Source organism: Acanthopagrus latus, chromosome 18 (assembly GCF_904848185.1).
Source record: "Acanthopagrus latus isolate v.2019 chromosome 18, fAcaLat1.1, whole genome shotgun sequence".
NCBI lineage: Eukaryota > Metazoa > Chordata > Actinopteri > Spariformes > Sparidae > Acanthopagrus > Acanthopagrus latus.
Window position 1 is genome coordinate 18,268,353 of NC_051056.1, and position 21,380 is coordinate 18,289,732.

Sequence of the window (21,380 nt, forward strand, 5' to 3'; positions counted from 1 at the left end):
TTTCTCTTGAAATATAGCTGGATGCCCCTCCAGATTTTCCAGATATATTATCTTTTCAATTACTGATGAACTGAGAAGCCATCAGATTATTACAATAGTCAGACCCTCTATGTTTATAGGACCTGAAAACCTGGAACACATTATCCCAGCATTCGGTCTTTTGACATCAAAAATGGCCGCCATGTGAATATGGTGCACCAATAAAGACGTTTTATTATGAACAACAAAGAGCTCCCCAGTGTCTTCACACATAGTGGTCTGTATTCTCCATCTGTATAATCCTGAATGGGGTGTGTAAGTTCCCTTTGCAGTGTTCATTCACACTCTGCAGACTCTTCATATATTTTGCCCAGAGCAGTCCTTGCGAGCTGCTTGGCGTTGTGTTGTCAGTTCGAATCTTTTTATGACCCACTGCACCAATTTTCTACCAGGCAACTATTAGCTTGTCAGCTCATTTGAGAGCTTTGTCTTCCAAGTGCTGTTGTTTATTTGTACTCCTGTATTCTTTTTAGCATTCATTTGATCTTCAAGGACAACACCAAAGTGTGAAGTGTAACTAACAGTAAAGACGAGTTGAAAACACAGGATTCATGATTCCTCTTATAATCTTTCTCTTCTCCTCTTAAAATTACTGAAAATTAAAATCAGCTGAGTCACTGCAGCACTGAAAGCTTCCCAGCTCTCATTGAGACGCTCCAGTACAAAGAATGAAAACACACCTGTCCATGCTAGGGGCGGACTCAGAGGAGGAGTAGGTGCGCTGTCACTTGTTTTAATCAGGCCCCAGACACACTCCCAGAGAGTCATTCAAAGAGAGGATGGGCCCGAGCAGAGTCCCTTTAACTCACAGGAGCTGTAAGTGTTGAGAGGGAAGGAGGAGTTGGTGAGAAGAAGGAAAAAAGGAAACCAGCAGAGCAGTCATGACGTGGAGGAGCCCTCTGGCCCTGCTGAGGGATGCTCTGAGAGGTCAGAGGGCACGGGAGAGGGAACTCCGCAACTTGGTGTCCAACCTTCCTTACGAGGGCCTGGAGAAGGGGAAGCAGCCCAACCGCCACTTCCCCGGCAACGCCATCAAGACCACCAAATACACCCTCCTCCTGTTCATCCCCATGAACCTCTTTGAGCAGTTTCACCGTCTGGCCAACATCTACTTTGTGGGCCTGGCTATTCTGAACTTTGTCCCCGTGGTGAACGCCTTCCAGCCCGAGGTAGCTCTGATCCCCATCTGTATCATCATGGCACTGACCGCCCTGAAGGACGCCTGGGAGGACTTCAGGAGGTACCAGTCGGACAGGAAGCTCAACAACACGCCGTGCCTCATCTACAGCAGGTAAATGACTCAAAGACAATCATGTTGCTGAACATGCTGCCGCGTCGTTCATGCGTGATGTGGCGAGTAGAAGCACAAACAGCCCAGCCGCATCTGTGTTCATCATCCTTATCATCCTGCTCCTGTGGTGTGTGTGTGTGTGTGTGTGTGTGTGTGTGTGTGTGTGTGTGTGTGTGTGTGTGTGCGACTGCAGTGTGTGTTGTACCTCCTCTGCGTTTCAGCGCCCCTGTGAGAATTTTTGACTTAGAAATAGAAAATGTGTGGGAGCTTATTCCTTTTTTGAAGAGCCTCACAACAATATCTCTCACCATCGCATTGTGCACATTTGATGAAATCCTCATCTGGCTGTTGCGTCAGCGAAGACAGTAAGGTTAGCGGCTATCTATTTTTAAATTACTCATGAAATATGAATAATTCACAAACGAAGACAAACACTGTCATAGCCGACCCTTTCGCTGCTGTGATTGGGGGAGGAGGAGGAGATATGAGGGATCTCCGATGATGAACCCTCACAGATTCAACCTCTGGAAGGGTTTATCTTTTATCAGCAGTTGCAGCCTCAGCTGGAAGAAAAGGCCGCCTTGTGTGTGTGTGTGTGTGTGTGTGTGTGTGTGTGTGTATTTGTGTTTGTAAGGTCCAGGTGGCCTGAGTGCAGACGCCAGACGCAGCATTTTAGATCCTTCGGAGAACACACCAGTCCCTCTGGGCCTGTTAGCGGACACTGGTCGTCTCTGCCTCGTGCTGCAAGATAAACAGCGGTTGAATCATGGCGGGCGGGCTCTCGTGGGCCTCTCATGGCGAGCTGGATGGGGATGCTGAAGCTCCATTTTGGGCTTGTAAAGATTAGAACAACATCGATTAGCCGGGATTTCTTTGAAGTATACAAATGTTTCCAGAAGAAGCCTGAGAATAAATTTTAGGCCTCCACACACTTCCCCGTCTTCACCAGCGTATGTAGAGGCCCACATGGAATGCAGTCAGTGAGAGGGATTTAACTTGAATTCACGAGGCCTTTACAGACACACATCTTTGTTTCCCAGAACCATTCATCCTCATGCTGTCCTCACAGAGGTGCGAATTGTGTGTCTGTGAATTTTATCTTCAGGTTCATCGTCTTTATCTTCTCTCAATCTACCTGCACTCAGACGTACTGAAACAGGACAGCTGTGAAGCATGTAGGCTGAACGAATAATGATTTAAGGAATTCCAAACTCATGTCACTGCATTGTCAGACGTGTCTATTTTTGTAGTCGTTAAAACCAGTCACCACACCTCATGAGTCTGTTGTCCTTTCCTTTCACACATAAGAATGTGACGTAGAACACACCTTTCCTCACACTAGACAGGTTATCTTAAGTGCCACTTTATCCTTGAAGAATAGTTTTCTCTGCTATTTATCACAAAGACACATGACCTGGTAAAAATAACAACAACAAGGCACCCTTTAATGCTTCAAGCATCGGAAGTGTGTTGAGCCTTGATTATGAGAATGAGAGGATTGCTACCGCTTTCATATCTGTCTGTTTAAAATGAGGCTACGGCCAGTAGCCATTTAGCTTAGTTTAGCATAAAGACCAGTAACCAGTTTTTAATTCTCCCCCAGTTCTTCCATGGGAAAAAAAAATCAATAAATCAATTAAGCAGGAATAGGACCAGCATACAACCTCATGAAAATACGTTTTTGCTTGTTTTTTGTCTGATTTAAAGGACAATTTTAGTTTAAAACATTGAAATGACTACATCATCAGTTGACTGTGAAACAACACATGTGAAGACATTATTTCCAAGACATATATATATATTGTGTTGAAGAGATGTCTGCTGAAGTTAGATAATAACAAGCTAGCCCCAGCATGTCCCGTTGTCCAATACCACTTCATATCTGCATACCCCATAGTTTTAGCTGGCAGATGTGTGCTAGCTCGTAGCTAAACAAATTAACAAACTCACAAAATGTGAGTCTCACTTCTATTCTGCTCACCAAACCAAAAACTTTGAGTTGCTTCTCTCCTGCTGTACGCTTCTCCTCTGTTCTGTATCCCCTACTGTCTTATGTGGTCTTCCCTGTTCAGTGTCCCACCATGTTCACGTTGTCAAGCTGAGCTGAGCCCCATTGTCTATGGGGACTTGTCGGCAAACGTTGTTCGCTAACTACGGTCGCTAACTACAACCAAGGATAGCTAGCAAGGAGCAGCGGTTGTCGGTTACTCTGAGTATATGCTGCTAATTACGTTTTAGAGCTGCATTCTACAAATTACACTTTCAGTATTAATTAATGAGCTTTAGAGGTGCTAATATTTGGATTTTGTAACCCTATGACAGAGCCAGGCTCGCTGTTTCCCCTTGTCTCAAGGTCTTAGCCTAGTGCTAAGCTAAGCTAAACAGCCTCTGGCTTCATTTTCCTATTCGTTTCAAAAGCAAATGAGCACTAACGTTACAGTATTCTTTTAAAACATTTTAGAATCACTGACATATTTTATAAAAACCTTTTGATCAAGTCAGGTGATGAAACGTACTCCATGTAACATGAGAACACGTAACACACCTTTGAGAAACGACCCTCCCCATAACTGGAAACTGCACTGCCTGACATACAGAATGCCTACACGCACGCTGTCCTGTCAGGAGAGAGTATTTGTACAACCTGATGAGTACAATCTAAACACAACATACTAATAATACCCGATCCCCCCCCTCCCCCGGTTTTGTTTGGGCTGAGGCGTGGTGTTGTAGCAGCCACCCGATCAGGTCCTACACGCAGGGCAGCATACCTGCAGCTCTCCGTCACCGGTGGTTGATTAGCCTTACGTGCAGGTTCAAACCGTAAAGCGTGTGGCTCACTGGGAACAGCCTCAGCGCACACAACGTGTCTTCCTCTGATCGTCTCCTCTTGAAGTTTCCAGATTCCAAAACACACAAAACACATCTGGGCTGCTCTCCAAAAACAACAGCATAGATTTTTTTATTTGGCTGTGTCGTCGATTCCCCCAACTTAAATAGCTGCTGGGATTTTCTTTTTATCCATCAGGAGTGAGTCAATATTTCATCTGATTGCATCAGCGTAGACAAAATACGCCCACTATGCCAATATTGCAGCTAATAAACGAGACATAAATCAATATAAGAGCCACCCTGGGAAGTGCGTCTCTTTATAAAAATAATCTGTAATGACTGCAGGTGTCTGACACGTCTGATTTCAGGAAAGAGAAGCAGTTTATGGAGAGGCGTTGGAAGGATGTGCGAGTGGGAGATTTTGTCAAGGTGTTTTGCAATGAGGTTGTCCCCGCAGACCTCCTGCTCCTGCACACGTCGGACTCCCACGGTGTGTGTCACATAGAGACGGCCAACCTGGACGGAGAGACAAACCTGAAGCAGAGGAGGGCGATGTCCGGCCTCTGCATCTCGGTGAGGATTAGCTGCTACTACTTCTGTCAACACCCCTGTCGTTAACACTGAGCACACATCAAAAGAAACCACTGACATTACTTCCTCTAAAGCCTGTGGCAATTGTGTGATTGTCATCAGTGTTGACAGCCAGACAAACATATACCTGTTGGATTGCATACCGTATGTACATCTTTTTGGACCGCTGAGTGCTTGTTGGGACATTCAGGTTAAGTTACATTGAAAAAAAAAAACAAAAAAACTTTCCATTCATGCTGTCGTGACGCTACACCTCTCCCCCCATTTCCCAGGATCCCGAATTTAGACCTGAAAGCTTTGACAGCCTCGTGGTGTGCGAAAGACCCAACAACAATTTGAATCATTTCAAGTGTTATGCGTGAGTATCACATACACAGATCACATGGATTCCCCAAACACCTTCTATGAGCCTTTCAGAGCAGCCGAGCAAAACTAATTTCGACCCACTCGCTGCACTTTCCGATGCCACCAGAGGCATTATTGGGGCTGTAATAGACTATCATCGATTTCCTCAAGGCACCACAGCTCTTACAGCTGGCCTACCCATGCTGTCCAGCGAAGGCCGTGAAGGCGGGAGAATTGCTAATGGGGAATATATAAGCAGTAATGAATATCTAACAAGATCTGACAGTACAAAGGAGGTTTCTCACTTTCTCTTGCTGCAGAGAGAAACCTGATAAGGAGAAGGTGGGCGCCGGGATTGAGAGTCTGCTGCTGCGAGGCTGCACAGTGAGAAACACGGACCACGCTGTTGGCTTCGTGGTGTACGCAGGTATATCCTCCATTTGCTCAGCTGCTTCACCGCTTCGACCTTGAGCTTTTGGTGATTTTGCTGTCTAGGGCCATAGCTGGGACTTTAAAGAAATACTGAGCTCCTAAGTTAAGGATAAAAATGTATATATATAATATATATATAATATTATAAAGAATTCCTGTTTTACTGTCTGTACATTTTGTCTCCCTTCTTTATAGCTGCGCCGGGTATATACGTAACTATGACTTCACGTAACACTGATTTTGTTTCACTTGAATGTGATTTTCATTAAATTACCTAGAATAACAGCTTTGTTTGCAGTTGTGCTAAACACTAATGCTCACACTGCTAGCATGTAGAAGTTTAGCAGGTATAATATTTGCGATGGGCTCATTTAAATAGTGTCATTACATGTTAACATTTGCCACTTGAATGTTTACTTTTATTTAACATCTCATATTAGGCACATTTTCAGGTTCATGCTTTTATTTTGGGTGTCTGCTAGAAAACGTTTACAAGTGTCATTGTTCTTGACTTTTCTCATCCTGTGCGTTAAAGCAGCATCTCTCTTCCCCCTACTGCCTGAACACTCCATTTTGGATCCTGCCTCTTTAAGGCTGGCCCTGCTGAAAAGCCCAGTCTGCTTTAATTGGTCGGCTCTTGCAGGCCTGAGTGGGCATCACACGCTGTGTCTCTGTATCAGCTCTCTCTCAGCCAGTGTTGGATATCTCGCTGAGAGACGCAACTGTGCAGCTGTGACATCACAAACTTACGGAAGTCCTTACGACTCATTTATTTGCACAACTTACGAGCTGTGTGCATTTCTCCTCGGACTGACATTTCGAGACTTATTTAATGTCACTTATGGCACCTGTAAGTATTTAGTCATAAACCATGTAACTTATCATTTTGATCTGGTGCGATATGAAAAGTGAAGGGATCATCAAGGTCATTACAATGATACATCATCTGGGAACCAAACACAAATACATCACAGGATAATTGAAAAGTCTGCAGGAAAAGTCATGGGATAATCAAAGTTGGTAACAGTGACACAACTGACATTCTGACATTGCAATGCCTGTTTACCCTGCAAGCATGATTAAAGTATCTGAATCAGTCGTTGAAACATGTGAATAAAATGTGCAGTGAAGAATATAAACTCCTCCTGATGTTATACTAAACCAGCGACTCTCCCAAATTAGAAAACAGAGGACGTAACCTCAGTGTCCTTGACAGTAGCGACAGCCCTGTTTTTTGTCCTTGTGTTTAACGATCTATTAATCAATTTGCCCTGTTGACCATATGGAGCGTTTGTTGGTAACTGAATCAACACATTCTCCTCAAATCATTAAGGTCATGAAACCAAGTCCATGCTCAACAACAACGGGCCAAGATACAAGCGCAGCAAACTAGAGCGGAAGCTGAACATAGACGTCATCTTCTGCGTCATTCTCCTCTTCGCCATGTGTCTTGTCGGATCACTAGGTCAGTGATGAATTACATAACTTAACCATGCAATCACCACACAGACTGGCTCATGATTAATGCTTTTACATTTATGAGGCGACGTTTAATTTCCAATAGAAAAAAAAAGAAAAAAAAACCTCTCTCACTTTGGCCACAGGCCCAAACACATGGAGGGAAGAGACAGGGGAAGGTGTGGTGCCAAAAATAGTTCCTTCACCGCGTGACACTCGGAGTGATTAATTCACCTGTCCTCACACATGCAGGTCACTTCGTATGGCTGCAGAAGCAACCCGGTGTGGCCCCTTACCTGGTCGCCGACAGCAACGGTCACCTGGACAGTCCCGGTCTGTCCGCTTTCTACATGTTCTTCACCATGATCATCCTGCTACAGGTGGAGGAGTCCGACAGCGAAGAGTTTTTAGTGACTTTATGATCTCTTAAAATCATCAGACTCGCTCATCTCTCATTTTTCTTCTTTCACGCTCCATCCTGTCCCTCCATTTTCTCCCCTCCCCACCCCCTTCAGGTCCTGATTCCCATCTCCCTCTACGTGTCCATAGAGTTAGTGAAGATTGGTCAGATCTTCTTCATCGCTAATGACATCGACCTGTACGACGAGGAGACAGACAGCTGCGTGCAGTGCAAGGCCCTGAACATCACAGAGGACCTGGGGCAGATTGAGTACATCTTCTCAGACAAGACTGGCACCCTCACTGAGAACAAGATGGTGTTTCGCAGATGCTCCATCATGGGCACCGAGTACGCACACAAAGAGAACGGTAATCCTTTACACTGTGCAATCTCATTTAAACAAAATGAGCTGATGCAGCACCTTTCACATCTTTTCATTGTTGTTCCCCATGTATTTATATATACTTGCACATACAGCCAGCTCCAGTCGCAGTTTTGATCCTGGATTAGTGTTTTAAGTTTATTTAATACTTTATATCTTCAAATTCAGTGGACTGCAAGTCAAATTTGACATCATGAATCCCAGTAACGCAGCCCTAGAAGCCACCAGAGAGACAGTCCTTCCATAAAAAGAGGTTCTGGATAAACCTACCTATATATACTACTATTAACTGGAAGCATGTTGTTGTATCTTCAGGTTTCAAATTAAACATGAACAGCGGTCTCCTGATTAAAAGTCATGAGCTCTATTAACGCAACCATCCATCCTGACCTCATCCCTATTCAGACTTTTCACTTGATATATTACTTGTCCTCGCATCCAACTCTGCAGCTGTAACAAATGTTTTAACATGATAGTATAAATGGCTCTTAATAAGTTGCTTTCTTTTTTCAACATTGTTTTTTCTCACAAGGTCAAGATGTGACGTTAGCACGTGGGATGCAAGTCTTAGAATTAGCTCAAACTAACGCTAATGACAAATGTAATCCCCTGGCCAAACTATAGCCTGTACTTTTTAGTCGCTCTTGGAGCTGTAGAGTCTGAGAAGAACTCTCTCAAGCGTCCAACGGTTTTTGTGTTGGTTTCAGTTCACACAATATAGTTTGACTCTGAGCTGTTTGTCACCTGCTCAGCTGGAATGATCTTCCTGGTATTCCTGGTATTTGGGAAACTTGATGTACCATAAATTGGCGTAACATAAGTATACATATTTATATATTTATCATAGAATATATGTATGGTATATATATGGTTATATATGGTTACCAGCTGTAGCAGTGTTATTTTCAATCACACTACCTTGCCCAGCATGACCCGCCCTACTCTGCCTCTGATTGGCTACATCCTGCCACTAAAGTAATGTGCACGTGCAGCTCTCACCAAAGACTGAACAGACGCAAGAAGTCTCTGTAGCTAAAATGAAGCGTTCAAGACACAGCATGTAAAGGAGTGATGCAGCAATGCACCATATGAGTGAAATATCATGTCTTTTGTGAAGATTAAAGTATGTAAACCTATTCTACTATTACCCCTAAGTAAAAAGATGGACCTGAAAACTAGCATAATATGACCACTTTAAGACATTCATTTCTATATGTGCAAATTTGGCCATTTCTAATTTAAATATGTGATGATTTATATACATTTCCAAAACAGAAATCTGAGCTAGCTAGCTATAAAAATCTGTAAAACTAGTCTGAAAGAAGCAAAATGGCTCATTCAAAACATAAAAGAGCATCTTTAATGTCCTTCGACTCTGCAAATGTGGTGAACAGCTCCACATTTGAACATGACTTGACCTGACATATAGTACATATAATAGTACATACAATACTGTAAGCATCAACACATTTTTATTTTGGTATTTCCAGCTGTCCGCCTCGCTGTGCTCGAAGAACCAGAAGAGTCAGAAGAGGACGTCATCTTCAACCAGCAGCCACGACCCCCAAAGACAGGGTGGTCGCTGGATGCTGAGGACACCAACCCAGAGGAGACACAACATCACCATGGCAGCCGATGCAAGAGCAAGGTCGCAGGAAATGCCCAGAGCGATGTGGCCTTCAGCAGTCCGCTGGTAAGGTGATCGCTCAGTCAGGAAGAAAAGGCAGACATTTAATTCCGAGTGAGACGGGCTTGTCTGCTTGACTTGATATTATAATGCAGTAAACACAGGGTCACAGGGAGCCACCACGGGGAAAACAGTCATCAGCATTTCACATATTGCTCATGCAAGGAGGGGAAGTCAGGTAGCTCACCGAAGGGCACCTGGAGGGGTCCACATATTAGACTCTTGATTAACAAGAAGTACGAGTGTCCTTGCAGTAATAATCATGAGGCAGCAGCACGTAATCAAACACGACATCAAACAATTTCCCCTCGGGATGATAACGTCTAGGCCTACACTTAATCTGCATAGAGTCATATACATTTGAACCTCTGACCTATGACCAGATTCAGAAAAAGGAAGAGCTTTCCTAAATATGTTCCGTGTTCAAATAAATACTCAAAAGACCTCAGACTGACATTTGTTTTTCCCTAATCTCACCAATCCTTGTGTCAAAAGGCCTCATGGTCCGGGTCCCTGCTGCAGATGGCCGAGCTGCTAGGTGTCAGTGGTGAGCACACTGATTTTGGCTCAAAGTCGCCCCTGTGTCTGTGATGAGACATATGGTCATGCTGGGCTTCCCTTGGCACAGCCCGCGGATGTCACATAAACTATAAACGTGCACTTTAGATTAGTCACCGCCGTCTTGGTATACAGTAGCTCTGTGTCTATTTCTGTCTACGGGTCAAAGATGCAGGCTGAGACGGGAAAAAAAATCTTGTGCTGTTTCCAGCGAGGCAGCCCAGATCCCATCTTTGGCCTTCCTCATGCTGCGTCGTGAACGGTGCAGAGTATTAATATGAATGAAAACTTCCTCCCTTCCATCCTTCTGCACTTCCTGTAATCTCCCCTTGTACGTGGGCAAAGAAAAACAGGATGAAAAGGTTGAACGCCAAAAAACTTTTTTCTCCAATCCTGTCACGCCAAATCAGTGAAAGCTGAGTATAAGCAAGAAACAGTTTATCAACAATGGGCTTTTAATTAAAAAACTGATTAACTTTTTACTCCAACAGGAAACTGAGGTGATTCCAGACAGGAAGCTGCTTCAGCAGATTAGCAGGGCAGAGAGCAGCAGCGGCAGCCGGGAGATGGATCCTTACCTGGAGTTTTTTCTGGCTCTCACCATTTGCAACACGGTGGTGGTTTCCATGGCAACAGCTCAGAGACGGAGGGTGAGTGCTGCGTTTACTGCGACTGTGGATGGGAAGTAGAGATGGAGGGAGGCGTCAGGAGAGGAAAGAGGAACGCTGGATTTGATCTCTCGAAATCTCCCAGTATGCAAACTTATTGTCTAGAAAATGAATTTGATGGTTCCGCTTTTATTGTATTATTTGATGTACAGACCTGGTGTCTACTGGCTGCACTACTGCAGTGGAATCTCCATAATTTAATCAGTAACACACACAGTGACAACAAAGTTCTTCCTGTTAGACTCAAGGATTTAGTTTTATTTTGAAAGTTTGCTTTGTTCAGCCTCATGTTTCTGATACTTCATCAGTGGTCAGCGCTAATTTTCTTTCATCTGTAAAGCCCCAGTTGTAAAGATTCTGAGTCCTCACTAAATTAGCCACATAGTGAAGGGAGATTTGAAGGGGCAGCCCAGGTTGCCTTTATTAATTTTAGTACTGGCTGCTCTTGACTGTGCTCGTCTGAGGTCTGGCAGATGGGACAAGTCTGTGGGTTTTCCCTCGAGTTTGTAATTAAAGGCAAAAGCTCAAACAGAGTGGAAATGGATGACAAGGTTTTTGGAGTTTTTCTGTGTTGTCACCATATGGGTGTTTGGGCACAATCTCAATATAAAACTACTATATGACAAACAAGTTTCCTTTGTTTCATTTTCATTTTTTTTTTTCAGATGAGTGTGTTTTCACGCTCCCATCAGGCAAGTAACCCACCGGACACCATGTCTGGCTCTCTTCGCCGTTTTTTCACCTCCTGGCAGCGCAAGCCCAAAAGAATCCGTACCTTCTCAGAGGACTCGGTCATAGAGGAGGACCGTTTTAACCCTCCTGTAAAAACTGAGGGGTCTGGCGCCATCAGTGGGCTCCAAACATGCTCGCTGCATGCTCCATCCCAGGATGGCAAGCCTGCAACAACCTCAGATAACCTGAGCTACGAGGCTGAGAGTCCAGATGAGGCAGCCCTGGTGTACGCGGCCAAGGCATATGGCTTCACTCTGATGGGCCGAACACCTAACAGTGTAACGGTCAGTCTCCCGTCTGGGAGGGAACTGGTGTTTGAAGTGCTGGACACCTTGACCTTTGACTCTGTCAGGAAGAGGATGTCTATTTTGGTGAGACACCCAATAACCAAAGAGTACGTGCTGTACAGTAAGGGTGCAGACTACGCCATCATGGAGTTACTTGGCACACCGTACGCAGGTATGTGCAGGGGGAGGCACATTCATACACATTTGTTAGGTTATTTATAACTATTAGTCAGTGCTGCATCAATTCATAACTGAAAGTCAAACTATATGAATATATCTGCCATATTACTTTCAGAACATCTCCGTGGGAAGCAGAAGAGTATAGCAGCAGACACTCAGCATCACCTCGACTGCTACGCCAGAGAAGGGCTGCGTACACTTTGCTTTACAAAGAAGGTGCAACATCACATATGTTAATATTTACCTTTATTTAACTTACGTTTTCTTATAGTAGATGAGCTCCGTTTCACCTTTTGACTGCTTGTGCTGCAGGTTGTGAGTGAGAAGGAATATGAAAGCTGGTCAGTGAACAGACGGAGAGCTCTGGCTGCTATGGAAAACAGAGAGGAGCTCACTATGGACACTGCTGTGCAGCTGGAGACAAACCTGTCCCTGCTAGGTAACCTACATCAGCCCAACACTCATCATTCATAATAAACGTCTTGAAAAACATACTGTATGATAAACTCTGCGTGTGAATCCTGCCTGACTTTGGATTTGTGTCGTGCTGCAGGGGCGACGGGCATTGAGGACCGTCTGCAGGAGGGCGTCCCAGACACCATTGTGGCGCTGCGGGAGGCAGGGATCCAGGTGTGGGTGCTGACCGGTGACAAGCCGGAGACAGCTGTCAACATTGGATATGCCTGCAGGCTACTGGAAGAGGAAGACCTGGTGATTAACATGAGCTGCAGAAACACGGTGAGGAGGCCACTGTGTGTCTCACTGAGGGTTGGCTGCTTGACTCAGAGCTGCTTTCCTTTACTGCTTATGCAAGATGGTAAATGATGCTGCATCTAAGATTCATTTCTTAGACCTCAATTAGGATGAAATGAAAATGTTGACGTAGTAAAGGTGCAATATGTAAGAATCTTAGATGAAAGCATTCAAATATAAATCAAAATTGCCCTAACAACTTGACGACGACAGTTTCAAACTGAAGTCTACTGAAGTTAGCATGCTAACAGTTAGCATCCCAGCCCATCTCGGTCTAAAGCTCCCTCATCACTGGCGTAAACACAAAGCCTCCTCAGGTGCTCCGAGCTGCTAGCGGCACGGCTTACTAGCCAAGTGCAGCTACAGTTAGCAGTGATTAGCAGTTATGTTTTATGCTGCCTTGTGGTTGTTTGGTGAATGAATTTGTCAGATGGTCAATTCTTTAAAGGAACATTTCAGAGAGTAATTTTAATTATTTGTTGTTTGTTTGTTTGTTTGGGTTTTTTTGCTTATTTTCCTGCCGTGAGTTAGAGGAGCTGATTTATGTCACTGCCATGCCTGTGAGGTAAAAGCAGCCAGTTAGATGAAGTTAGCATAATGACTGGAAACACCTTTATATGACTGACAAAAGACGACCAGCAGGAGATTTGGCTATTTCTAAATAGTTATTGTAGCTATTCTTAATGTAAGTCACTGAGTTGGATTCTGAAACTATTTTCTAAGGTATAGTGCTGAGGATGTTCAGAGGGAAAGAAACTGCTCTGCCATTTATTTGTTGATTTAAAAAAAAAAACAAAGTTAAGTAACTGAGTATTTACAAGTGAAGGAAGGGAAAGAAGTTTTCAAAGAATGTATCAAAACATAGAATTAGTACAGACCTGAGGATTTGAAGCGAACAAGCAAAGGACCAAATTGAACATTGCCCTTTTTTTAAACAGATCAGGGCAATTTATATTTCACATATCACATGCAGCTTGTTTCAGAGAGCAGCATTGAGGGTTTTTTTTGTTTTTGTTTTTTTAAACTCATTCAAGATATGGGTTACAAATGTTTTTTTTGTTTTGTTTTGTTTTTTCCAAGCAGTAAGTTCAGTGCAGGGTTCACGGTTTCTCCCTGTGAGCTTGTCTCCCTGCGATTTAGCCGGCCAAACCTTTTTGACCACTCTTATATTTCAACTAAAGGTCAGACCTTCACATTTTCATCTGATAAGGTGTCGTGTGTGGGCCCTGTTTCTCAGAGGTCATTAAAGTTCTGGTATCACAGGAATGAGCCCTTCATAACAGCCTGGCCATGTCTAATCATCCCTGGCCTCAAATAGACCAAAATTACCAGTCAGCTCGAAAGGACACACAGGGAGCTTTCTGGAACAAAGGACTGCCGCTCTGCTCTCAGACGGGACTCGTCGCTGATGATGAATGGAGAGAGATAGCCCCAATACAATATCTACTGCTTTCATATCTAATTACCAGTCTAATATGCAACCCTCAGAGGAAATACCCCTTCGCTCATGATCCAGAGTGGAGGCGTATTGGTAATGAGCTATTTTTACCAGTGTAACTCGATGACCACCTGAGGGATGCATTCCCACAGTCATCACCCCACCACACCTAATGAAATTTAGCCCGCATTAGATAGATGATAACAGGATGTGACCCAATTTTTATTTTTTTTATTCTTTTTTTTTTTTTTTTATCATCCCAGTTTTCCTTTTGGCTAAGAGGCTGGAGTTATTTACCCACAACAATGACGAGTCTGATGGGACCGAAGCCTCCTAATTGCTGTAGTCAGGCATCATGAACATGACTCAACAGCAGAGTAATATTTCTTGTACAAGCACACATCATAATCTGGACTACGATGTTGGGCCTTGTTATGTATTTTGAGATGTCACGTCAAAGTGATAAACTATATGTCCCCTTTTTTTATTTTGTATTTTTCACCACAGAGTACACGAGCAGGACTACAGAGTAGGGCTGCAGCTAACAATGATATCTGAATAATCGAAACAATTTGTCTGTAAAATTTCAGGCAAACGTTAATTTTGTCCAGCCAGCTGTCCAAAAACCCAAAGTTATGTAGTTTAATATTGCATAGGACTGTTAACAGTCAGACAGTAGTAACCTTTTTACATCTGAGAAGCTGAAACTATCATGTTTGAAACAGTGACTTAAATGATCAGTTGGTTTCAGCTGTACCTCAGACAAAGGCAGAGGAAGTGTTCACATCCTTTACTTAAAGAAACAGTATGTTAACTTTGCTTCTCGTTGGTCAGTATTTGCTTTAGAAGTTTTGTATTGTGGCTTCAAACTGGCAATATGTCTTTGTCTGCTTCAATGCATCATTATAAAGAAAATGTTGATTGCACAATGAAATACCTATAGAATGATGACATCATCAGTCTTTAGTTTGGTTCGCTAGAAGCCTCTCGTCCACTGTGCTACTCTGTCTGCCTCTGGACATGACGTTTCCCATATAGATGAAGACTGACTGGCGATTCAGTCAGGGTGGCAGCCTGGCACCGTTTTCTGTCTGCTTTCAGATCTCCATTATTGTCTAAATTAATGAATAATGTCACAAATTCTCCCGTGTTGTTGGTTGTTGCCTCTCTGAGGAAGTGAGACGTTCCAGTTGTGTCTCTATGACATCTGCGTAATACCACTTGGAAACGTTTGAAGGGAACTTGACTTGCTGTTTGCACATCAAGTATTAGAGTCCTGCATTCAAGACCTCACTTAAGTTAAAGTATGTTCATAGTCTCATCAAAATTAACTTAAAGAAAGAAGATAGAGATACTTATTTTGTAGTAAAATCTTCTCTGTTCGTGTTTTCCAATTATATATGATGTTTCGGATTAATATCATGGCTGCATTTATGCATATGTCACATTTTACTGCTGTAGATTTAAGATTGAGCTGATTGAAACTACTTTATATACTGTTGGCGTGTTTAATCTACAGCAATGTATCATATTCAATTAAATCTTTAGAAGTTTGTTGCGTAGAGAACTGGGGATCCCGAAAACTTTTCTTTACAAAAGCAGCCTGTTTTTATGTTTGTGACAATGCATTTTTCAGTTAATCTGAAATCTGATTTATATTAAGACGTGGGAGGAACAAAAACACACAGAGGGACTTCAGTTCATCAGAAACATTCACATTACAAATCAACACTACTGGAGGTTCCCAGTTTCCACTGGTAGGGAGGGTCAGAAAAGTTGTGTGATGACTAGATAAGCTGTCTGACAGATGTGTTTGGAGTAAATTGTCCAACGTCTTCCTGAGATATTCAAAGTGCGAGTGCCTCAAATGTGGCCTTAAGTATAGTACTTGAGTAAATGTACATCATTACATTCCACCTCTGAAACAATTAGCATAATGTTATCAGCGATATAAATCTCATTGTTCTCCAGCTCGCATGCACGTCCATCCTGGGCTGCGCGCTGGAAGAGGTGAGGCGATACAGCGACGACCCTCGTAACGTGGATACGACCCCGGACATCTCTCTGGTGATCGACGGACGCACCCTGACCATGGCCCTGTCGTCAGACCTGCAGGAGCGCTTCGTGGAGCTGGCGAAGCACTGCCGCACTGTCCTCTGCTGCAGAGTCACGCCTTTACAGAAGAGCAGGGTGGTGAAGGTGGTCAGGGAGAAGCTCAAGGTCATGACTCTGGCTATTGGTAAGGAACTTTTTATCAACATATTTGTGTAATTCCAAATGCATGTATCCATGTTTGAATCACATCAGGTCCTGCAGGTTCCAAACTGCTGTTCACTCTGTGTCTTCAGGCGATGGTGCAAATGATGTCAACATGATCCAAGCATCTGATGTCGGCATTGGGATATCGGGTCAGGAGGGCATGCAGGTCTGAACTGAGCTCTGAAACCTCAAAAATTGTCATTGTTTCTTCTCCTGCTCCGACTTTCTTAAACTCTCTGTCGTCCTCAGGCGGTCATGGCGAGCGATTTTGCCATATCTCGCTTCAAGCACCTGAAAAAGCTGCTCCTGGTTCACGGGCACTGGTGCTACACTCGACTGGCCAACATGATCATTTACTTCTTCTATAAGAATGTGGTGAGTGTCGTCGCTGCCGTCTGAACTGACATAGTGCCTGGATCTCTTGTCTAATCGTCGAGGGGTTCGTGTGTCTCCCAGGCCTACGTCAACCTGCTGTTCTGGTATCAGTTCTTCTGTGGCTTCTCCGGCACCGCCATGATCGACTACTGGCTGATGATTTTCTTCAACCTCTTCTTCACCTCCGCGCCGCCCATCATGTTCGGGATCATGGACAAAGACATTTCTGCAGAGATGCTGCTCGGTGTTCCTGAGCTCTACAGGATGGGACAGGGTGCAGGGGTCAGTGAATGACTCCCAGACATTAATGCACAACACTTCAATGGCAGCTGCATGTTTGTAGAGTTTGTCTCTAGTGTATTTCTGTGTATTAAAACTTGTATGTGTTTGTTTAGGAGTACAACTTTAAAACATTCTGGATTTCCATGCTCGATGCCTTCTACCAGAGTCTGGTCTGCTTCTTTATTCCTTACATAGTAAGAGAAACATTTTAATTCTTCATCTTTGATGACGCGGTGCAAAGTTACATCTGTCACGGGGATTCCTCTGAGTTACCTGTTACTGGTTTGTTAACGTCTGCCTTTTCTCCCCCAGGCTTACCGGGATTCAGACATTGATGTTTTTACCTTTGGAACTCCTTTGAACACAATTTCTTTATTTACCATCCTGCTGCATCTGTCAATCGAGATCAAAGCCTGGGTGAGTGTTGGGCTGATGGATATCTATTTCTAGATATAATCACAGTGCACTTCCTGCAAGGCCAAAAACTCTCTCAGTTTCAGTTCAGAGACTGAGGAGGTAAGTGAGGAAACATTTTTTTGGGTAATCTTTTTTCTTTTTCTGATCTTAATAGTTTTTTTCTCCTGCGTGTATGACCTAAGGACAAGTAAAAAAAGGGGATTTACAGAGATTTTTTTTTGCAAATACAAAAAAAACTCTGTTTATTTCAGTTTGTTATTGTTATTGGCATTTTCAAAACAAGTTTTAATGCATAAAAAAACAGAGGTTAGACTTTTACTTTTCTTTGTGAGCAAAAGACCATAACCAGAAAATACCAAGGCACACTGAGCCATCTGTCTGTCTGTCTGTCCCATACTTGAGAACACATTGTCTCAAGAACACTACGAGGGATTCGGTACAAATGTTCCCAATTGCCTACGGATGAACTGAGAAGAATTTCCTGGCCAAAGGTCAAAGGTGAAGGTCACTGTGACCTCGCAAAACACAATTTTGGGTCCCTCAAGAATTCATACGATAATTTAAAACTTTAAAAATATCTTGAGGGATAAAATGATTAGGTTGTGACATTTGATATCCAAAAGGTCAAAGGTTAAATGCACTGTGACATCATAATACTCTGCAAAAAAAATGTTCTGCTCATTAGTCATTTTATTTGACAATAACAAATGTTTGGAAAAAAGGATCCTAACAAAACATTTCTTTTCACCTCAAGTTGTAAACAAAAATTTAAATTCGATCAGACTGAGAATTGGATCACCAGGATTTTGTTCTCACTTTCCTCTCAGGGCTTCAGTATGCACTTGGAATTATTAAACCAAACACTCATCCGCATCAAGAAACCTGTACAGTAATGACATTTTTATTGTGATTATTGTTATCAATATATCTAATGGCTGTTTTATGTCTCTGTCATGCAGACAGTGGTGCACGTGGTGATCATCCTGGGCAGCGTGGCGATCTTCTTCATTGTGACTCTCGTCTACAGCGGCATCTGCATCACCTGTAACCCTCCGTCCAACCCGTACTGGATCCTTCAGAGCCAGATGGCCGACCCCATGTTCTACCTTATCTGCATCATCACCACTGTGGTGGCTCTGCTGCCCAGGTATTAGCGCCGTTCTCCTCCCTGTCTGTCACTCTGCAGGTGGGGGTAGACATTTATTATGCTCATGTCATTGTGACAGAGCAGATTTTTCATTCACTTTATATGATTCCACTGGAGACATGCATGCCTTTCTCTGCTGCATCGCTTGTAGCCTTTCCTCCCATTTCTCTCATTTTCTCCTGACTTTTATCTCCCGTACAAACAATGAAATCATTTTTTAAGAAGAATTAAAGAGCATGCTGCCCAGCTAGGTCGTGGTCAGGAGGCTGTTCAATTTAAGAATCTGTGTTTCAATCAGCATCCATGATTGACTGGCTCTAATGACGATACTATCATATACTGAGCTGCAACTTGTTATTATTTTTCTTGAATCATTCCTTATATTTCTATTCAATGTCAGAAATCTAACAAAAATAATGCCCATCACAGTTTTCTAGAACCTTAAAGACTGTTAATCAACTCATTGTCTGAATCCTTGGCTCCAGTGTTTCCCCTGGCTTGTCCCAAAATATATGAAAGGGTCCCAGAATGACTGAAGGAACAAAAAAACCCAGCAGCATTTGTTTGGTATATTTTATTTAGTTTATTTAGCTTTTTCGTATATACTTTCATGCCTCTAGACCTCTGAAAATCCCACAAAAAAACCCAAAACAATTGAAGAAGGGAAAAAAAAGTGCACCACATTTAACGTATTTTACTAGAGTATTTACATTTTCTGATAGTTCATACTTATATTTCACTACATTTGAGAGGGAGCTATTATCATTTTTACTTCTCTTCATTTATCTGGTACTTTTTCCAATAAATTACAATGTATGTGTGACAAATCAAGACTGTAGCAAGCGGGGGGACGTTCTCGTACTATCCCGCAGTATAAAGTTGATACTTTATCAGCTGCAACGTTACAGGAAGATAAACTTTAATGCATTGATTATTATAATCCAATGATGTAATCTACATTATCCTGAAATAAGCAAGCTTGAGAAGTAACAGAATAAATTGAACATGATCACCTAATTAGGATACAAAAAAGATAACTGTACTCTGGTAAAGTTACTGAAAAGTGTGTCACATTACTAACACGATTTCAAAAGTTAAAAGGGACACAAGACACAACACTTGATGAGGCTCACACACCACTCTAGTCCTAAGTGAAACCAATTATACAAGTTATTTACTCTTACAACAACACAGACTTGTTATTGAGATCAAATAACCAAATTAATGTGATTTTATTCATATGTTTACTTTGATATATTGATGCTTGGATTATGTTACTGACTACATATATAAAAAGGTATTTAGTAACTTTATTAAAATTCAGTTATTTAAAAGTAACCTTCCCAACCCTGGACATCGGAGTTCTGCATAATGAGATTTTTCAATTGATATTTTGATGCTAATAATTTTAAACTTTTACTGAAAAGTCACATTTTTAATGCCTGAATCTTATTTGCAACAATATAATTCTCCTTTATGATATTTACTAGGTTTATTTAAGTAAAAGATCTGAGTGCTGCGTCCACTTGTCCCATAGATAACCTTTGAGGATGAAGGACCGATTGAAAACACTGTTAATTTTTTGGGTCACATGCCCGAAAGGCCGTAAACAACAGTTGTAGAGCTCCTTCCACCTCCGTCTAAACCCAGTCAACCTTAAAATTGTATTATCTACGTTGACTGAATATGTATTTGAGCTGTGCAGGTCATTAACTGCTATGTAATTGTAAGGTTGTTGCGATGCGTAGACAGTCTGCTCTGATTTGTAATTAAATATTGTTAATTGTGAGGTTGAGGAACGACTGCACCGCGGCTCGATCTTCCTCGCGGTTGCTGATGTGTCTGAAAGTGCTGATATTTAGAGGGAATGCTCTGATTTACATCAAAGGACTGCATATTTTTCAGTGGCCTACTTTCTCACCACCACGCTCTCTCCCCCAGGTACATCTTTCACGTGCTGAGGAACTCTATCGCCCCCTCCCCGCTCGTGCAAGCCAGGCATCTGGACAAGCTGGACCCCTCCGCGAGGAGCCAGTGGATCAAGGAGTGGAGGAGCTTCAGGGGCGGAGGGCAGGGCAGACGCTCCGGGCTGTCCACCCCGCCCTCACCCACCCTGGAGACGCCTGTGGTCATCCTCCCCCAGTCTCCCACTGCCTCTGACATCACGGGGGATGAATTCACGCTGAATGTGATCACTGAGAACTATCAGAGGCCTCTACACACATGAGAAAACAGAGACTCATTTGCAACTTGAAGGATTATTTATTCTGAAAATGTATTCTGAACCGCCTCATGACAGGATACATCCCAGTATAGAGTCATGTTTCATTTTTCAGAGGGAGGGAGGGGGTCTTACATAAATGCAATCAGGGCGACTTCCTCCCTGACTTGTGACAAATCATCGATTGGGATGATGAGTTCATTCTGTAATAAACTGCGTGACAAAAAGCATGTAGGGCCTCTCCTCCTTACTCTCCTCATAACAAGCCGCCATAGTGAACACATAAGCCTGTTACTTTCCTGATGGGTTTTCAGAGCACAGTGGTAACCCAATTAGTCATGCCACCCACCCCTCCAAAACGTGGCACTTTTCCAGAACAAAATGCTTAGCTAGTTTAATATATTCCTCTCACCTAGATACCCTAAACAGTCACAATGCATCCTGTCACCGAGGCGAACACACGTGTGTGGTTTACAGATTTTCCTTTAAACGAAATTGTATGGGCTGGGCCTGTGTCTTGTTTTTTTTTTTTTTTTTTGTATAACTGTAAATTATGATGTGAAATAATACATGAATACATGTCAAAACAATCATAATGTGTTTCCC

General features: G+C 42.9%; 1 protein-coding gene across 1 annotated transcript; it reads left to right on the forward strand.

Annotated features, from left to right (window-relative positions):
• Positions 1-829: 829 nt before the first annotated feature.
• atp10b (ATPase phospholipid transporting 10B) lies at positions 830-21,291 on the forward strand. The gene is made up of 21 exons (XM_037076041.1): positions 830-1,330; positions 4,531-4,735; positions 5,026-5,111; positions 5,419-5,525; positions 6,864-6,995; positions 7,241-7,368; positions 7,504-7,756; positions 9,261-9,463; positions 10,507-10,665; positions 11,349-11,874; positions 11,998-12,098; positions 12,195-12,321; positions 12,436-12,620; positions 16,045-16,312; positions 16,422-16,498; positions 16,582-16,707; positions 16,789-16,989; positions 17,103-17,183; positions 17,302-17,406; positions 18,366-18,553; positions 20,495-21,291. Exons 1-21 carry the CDS (start codon positions 921-923, stop codon positions 20,778-20,780), a joined length of 3,954 nt encoding a protein of 1,317 aa, XP_036931936.1. The 5' UTR covers positions 830-920; the 3' UTR covers positions 20,781-21,291.
• The last annotated feature ends 89 nt before the right edge of the window (positions 21,292-21,380 follow it).